At 45.7% G+C, this 5,967-nt stretch overlaps 1 protein-coding gene across 2 annotated transcripts in view; it reads left to right on the forward strand.

Annotated features, from left to right (window-relative positions):
* The window catches only part of LOC122552990 (ribosome-binding protein 1-like), a 133,686-nt gene that overhangs the window by 89,712 nt on the left and 38,007 nt on the right, over nt 1–5,967 (forward strand). For both annotated transcript variants that reach the window (XM_043696342.1, XM_043696344.1), the window contains exon 10: nt 2,484–2,521. In XM_043696342.1, coding sequence (XP_043552277.1) covers nt 2,484–2,521 — 38 coding nt within the window. The remainder of the gene's footprint in view (nt 1–2,483; nt 2,522–5,967) is intronic.

The following is a 5,967-nucleotide window of genomic DNA, read 5'->3' on the forward strand; positions in this document are numbered from 1 at the left end:
GCTCTGCTAGGAGGCGTCCAGTTTCCCCAATGTAGAGGAGACTGCATCGGGAGCAACGGATACAATAGCTGATATTAGTGGATGTGCAGGTAAAATTTTGATGGATGTGGAAGGCTCCTTTAGGTCCTTGGATGGAGGTGAGGGAGGAGGTGTGGGCGCTGGTTTTACAGTTCCTGCGGTGGCAGGGGAAGGTGGCAGGATGGGGGGGTGGGTCGTAGGGGGGCGTGGACCTGACCAGGTAGTCACGGAGGGAGCGGTCTTTGCGGAAGGCGGAGAGGGGTGGGGAGGGAAATATATCCCTGGTGGTGGGGTCTGTTTGGAGGCGGAGAGGGGTGGGGAGGGAAATATATCCCTGGTGGTGGGGTCTGTTTGGAGGCGGAGAGGGGTGGGGAGGGAAATATATCCCTGGTGGTGGGGTCTGTTTGGAGGCGGAGAGGGGTGGGGAGGGAAATATATCCCTGGTGGTGGGGTCTGTTTGGAGGCGGAGAGGGGTGGGGAGGGAAATATATCCCTGGTGGTGGGGTCTGTTTGGAGGCGGAGAGGGGTGGGGAGGGAAATATATCCCTGGTGGTGGGGTCTGTTTGGGGGTGGGGGGAATGTCGGCGGATGATTTGGTTTATGCGGAGGTTGGTAGGGTGGAAGGTGGGCACCAGGGGCGTTCTGTCCTTGTTGCGGTTGGTGGGGTTGGGTCTGAGGGCGGAGGTGCGGGATGTGGATGAGATGCGTTGGAGGGCATCTTTAACCACGTGGGAAGGGAAATTGCGGTCTCTAAAGAAGGAGGCCATCTGGGGTGTTCTATGGTGGAACTGGTTCTCCTAGGAGAGATACGGCGGAGGCGGAGGAATTGGGAATACGGGATGGCATTTTTGCAAGAGGTAGGGTGGGAAGAGGTGTAATCCAGGGAGCTGTGGGAGTCGGTGGGTTTGTAAAAAATGTCAGTGTCAAGTCGGTCGTCATTAATGGAGATGGAGAGGTCCAGTTACCTCTTCAAATTAATAGACTTGCAAATGCTTGTTATCACTGGCAAATTATCAGATTTAGATTTAATATAATTAGTTCCTTTTTCCCTACTAGCCCCCTGAGCTGATTTTCTAATGCTATGATATTTAACAACTTTTGATGAAAAATGATCTGAGTTGCAGCTTGTAGCTACACAAAACAGCCTACATGATGGCACTAATGATTATAGTTCAACTAGGTACAAGTTAATTAGGCATTAAGTACAAAAGATGGATTTTTACTCCAATCCTTTGATGTGTAGGCCACCCTGTGTTCAAATTGTTTAGTTTCTTTGTCCTTTACTCTAATTCCACCCCTCCCCCTTCGGATAGATCATTATTAGAACATAAAGTCCAAGTAGTACCTTATTGGTATGATTCTAAGCCAATCAGTGGCACTGTAGCCCATTTAACTCATAAATGTTCATACAGTATTTCCATTTTGTTACTCCCTGACAATCTCCAGCACTTTTCCAGCACAGACAACTTAAAAGAAGCTTTGGTAAGACAGGTTTACAATTACACTGTTGATGTACAATGTATTTCACATTAACATAAACTTCTGTTATTGGAATTTGTAATGCTGGGATCAGTTGAGTGCTTGCTTCAGTGTAGAGCCAGTGGTGTTTTCCTTGTAACAATGGAATTAAAAAATGAACTGTGCTGCCTTGATGAGAGAAAAGGAATGCCGTTTTGGTGGTTCTGTGTACTGTTGCTGCCCTATTAGATAGAATGGCCAATACCTCAATTCTGATATGTAGGATTAAGGACTTTGTGGGTAAAGAGAAGTGGATTCAGAGATCACTATAACATGCAACCCAGAATGAGCTTCGCTCCGTCCACATGCAGTTGCAGAACAACTCGAAATCCTCTTTAATTAGGAGGAGGCCTTTCCCTTAGAGTTGCCAATCTGGTTGAATATGTTCTAGAGGTTTCCTTATGTGACCTCCTACCTCTAATCGCCACACCCTGATACTCCCATCATTGGTCACCCAGCATATGCAGTAGCTGATTTTGTCCTGTCTTTAACCCACCCAGCGTGGTTTCTTAAATGAATTAAAACATGTTCTGTGGGAAGTTGGCTATTGTCACACCTATTGACCCAGGGTAGGCCAGCATCAGTGAAGAAGAGTCATACCAGACCCGAAACGTTAACTCTGTTTCTGTCTCCACCGATGCTGCCAAACCTGTTGGTTTTCCCAGTACCTTCTGTTTCTATTTTATAATCTCATGTCAACAATGCAAAGAGAAGGGATGAAGTAGAAGTTAGGGGAATGGTGAGGGTTATATTAAAATACCAAGAACTGCTACTTGCTGCAGCAGCAATTTAATCCAAAATTTTGACTTGGAAGATGACTTCAGTGTAGCATCAATTCACACATTAATATTTGGGGCATCTGCTGGTTGAAATGGAGGTTTGTGAAAGGATGTGTTCTGCAAAAGGTATTATGCCTAAGTTTGTTTTAATTTATTCTTACATTTCAGACCACCCAACAGGAAGAACTGGAACAGTTGGGGAACAGGTAAGGTACAGTTCTGAAGCATGTAATTGGGTGAGAGTGTGTGTAGCCGTGCGTGTTTGTACGGTATGCTTTCCTTTATTGGTCAGAGTATTGAGTACAAGAGTTGGGAGGTCATGTCGCGGCTGTACAGGACATTGGTTAGGCCACTGTTGAAATATTGCGTGCAATTCTGGTCTCCTTCCTATCGGAAAGATGTTGTGAAATTTGAAAGGATTCATAAAAGATTTACAAGAATGTTGCCAGGAATGGAGGATCTGAGCTACGGGGAGAGGCTGAACAGGCTGGGGCTGTTTTCCCTGGAGTGTCGGAGGCTGAGGGGTGACCTTATAGAGGTTTACAAAATTATGAGGGGCATGAATAGGATAAATAGACAAAGTCTTTTCCCTGGGGTCGGGGAGTCCAGAACTAGAGGGCAAAGGTTTAGGGTGAGAGGCATGGACGGGTTGGACCGAAGGGTCTGTTTCCACGCTGTACATCTCTATGACTCTATGACTCTATCTGTGAGTGTGTGCATGCATACCTGAGAGAGTGCACATAAGAGTGTGTGGATGGTACACTGTGGGGCGTATTGGTGAGGGTATAGTGAGTGTCCATTGGAAATAAGCATGGCAGGGAGATCCAAAAAGAATATAAGACTGAGTTAAGGCCAGCAATGCTATTTTCAAGCTCAGCAGTCTAGTGAACCTCCTCTCTCATACTCACACAACTGAACACACATCCAGCAGCAGGGGAAGGAATCTTCTATTTAAAGAGATTGTCAAGCATTTATAGACTTCCTATCAGTTGGCAACTACTTCTTTTGCTATGATTTGTGTTATAAGGGCATCATAAGCATCTGCTCCTTTTTTACTGTTGTTTTAAGTTGAAAAAGCCTTCCGGTTGTGGAGTGATGTGGGCTGAAAGACTTTTTGCTGACTTCAAGGATTCTGCACAAACCAATCAATCTTAGTCATTACTCCCCTGTTAGGCACTTCCCATGGAACACTTGGGGAAGACGAGATGCCATGTGGAGCAGGGCAAATTGTGAGAATTTAAGCAAAAGACATCAGCGCTTTTGGAAGCATATGTGTCAACTTAACTTCAACTCAAAAAGGGCAAGGACTGCATTCCCTGTGGCTGTGAAGATCCTGTGATGATGAACATTTTAAAATCGGGCTCTTTTGAGGCTGGAGCTAATACATTTGAAACATCTCGCAGCTTATCACTGCTGAATAAGAGAGGCTAATGTGGCTCGCGGTTCGAAGGAAATTTCAATTGCTCTCACAGGGACAAGCAATTGTCAGCAACCATGTTGCTTTTTGGGAAGGCAACCGACCCAGTGTTTCAAGATACCACTGGCTGCCCCTCCCTCACCAAAATGTTTTTCAAATGCCATATTCAAATCTGCCCTTAAACAGAGCCAGAGAGAATTGCACCCTGACTCTCCAACCGCCTTGTGACTTTAGATAGATCAGTGGCCAAAGTCCTGGCAGCAGTTACCATTCCTCCGTCCAATGCAGTCTGTTGCACCAGCTGCATTTGAGCCAACAAGGCAAATTAAAGGATGGCTATGTGACATCCAGAGTCATTTGCTCACCAGCCACATGGCTGATGACTCAAGGGTGCAACCCATATTTCTATATGGTACATTTATTAAGTGGAGGCCATGCTGCTAAACAAAGCATGATGGAAGATAGTCATAGAGATGTACAGCACGGAAACAGGCCCTTCGGTCCAACTTGTCCATGCTGACCAGATATCCCAACCCAATCTAGTCCCACCTACCAGCACCTGGCCCATATCCCTCCAAACCCTTCCTATTCATATACCCATACAGATGCCTTTTAAATGTTGCAATTATACCAGCCTCCACCACATCCTCTGGTGGCTCATTCCATACACATACCACCCTCTGTGTGAAAAAGTTGCCCCTTAGGTCCCTTTTTATATCTTTCCTCTCTCACCCTAAACCTATGCCCTGTGGTTCTGGTCTCCCACACCCCAGGGGAAAGACTTTATTTGTACGATCCATGCCCCTCATGATTTTATAAACCTCCATAAAGTCATCCCTTAGCCTCCGACGTTCCAGGGGAAACAGCCTTAGCCTATTCAACCTCTCCCTATAGCTCAATACCTCCAACCCTGGCAACATCCTTGTAAATCTTTTCTGAACTCTTTCAAGTTTCACAACATCCTTCCAACAGAAAGGAGACCAGAATCCTGAATGACCACAATTGTTAGTCAGTGTGAGTTAGCCTGTGGTGATTTAAGCAGTGCCTATGATGATTCTACATTCACCCATCTTGATCATTGGACAATTTGGACACTGAGGCCTTGTCCCTAGGGCATGATTTCTAATCTTGAGCTCCACATCTGTCTGCTTCCACTGCCTTTTCAATGTGTGTCCAGAGTGACTCTGGGGAAACTGGATCTCTCAATCTCTGTTCTATGTCCCCCATGAGACTTCAGTCCAATATCTGTAAATCTCGGCTCAAACACTTTTCCATGTTGTGTCAATCATTATGGTTTCACAAGTCACATTCACTTACTGCACAATGCCAGCACCTATTCCAGCTACTACTTTAAGTGCACCTTTTCTTTAAGTGACAGGTTCGTTCATGGGATATGGGTGTTGCTGGTTGGGCCAGCACTTGTTGTCCCTGACATGGCGATTATGAGCTGTATTCTTGAACCCTGCAATACCTGCATGGTAGGTAGACCCACAATGCATTCAGGGAGAGAATTTCAGGATTAACACTGAACAAACAGCGATATATTTCAAAGTCAGGATAGTGAGTGGGTTGGATGGGAACCTGCAATTTGTTGTCTGAGAGTGCAAGGAAAAGACAAACACACAACCTCAACACCAAGGAGAGGGAAGCACTGAAATCACTAAGAAACGATAAGAACATAATCATACTACCAGCAGACAAAGGCAGAATGACGGTCATCCTGGACAAAGCAGACTACATCCAAAAAGCGCAACAACTACTTGCAGATACCAACACCTACCAAAAGAGGGGGTTTGACCCCCCCCCCCCCCCACCAAATAGGATAAACAACACACTGAGGAACCTAAAAAAAACAGACAGATAACCAGGCTTGACCTACAAAGAATGAAACCTGAAAGCAACAACACCCCCAGATTCTATGGACTACCTAAAGTGCACAAACCAGACATCCCACTCAGACCCATAGTATCACTACCAGGGACACCATCACACAAACAGGCTAAAGAAATACAGCAGAAACTGAAACAACTGATCAGCGGATCCAGACACTCTATACAATCAACACAGGAATTCTTGCACATCATCAGAAATATACACATAGACAAGGAAGAAACCATGGCCTCATTTGATGTAACGGCACCGTTCAAACAGATTCAATCAATAAGCACATCGACCTGGACCCAATATACCGACCACTGCAACGGACAGCTGGAACTGACAACCGGAAGCGGCAGA

The sequence above is a fragment of the Chiloscyllium plagiosum genome, chromosome 9, assembly GCF_004010195.1.
Source record: "Chiloscyllium plagiosum isolate BGI_BamShark_2017 chromosome 9, ASM401019v2, whole genome shotgun sequence".
NCBI classification, from domain to species: domain Eukaryota; kingdom Metazoa; phylum Chordata; class Chondrichthyes; order Orectolobiformes; family Hemiscylliidae; genus Chiloscyllium; species Chiloscyllium plagiosum.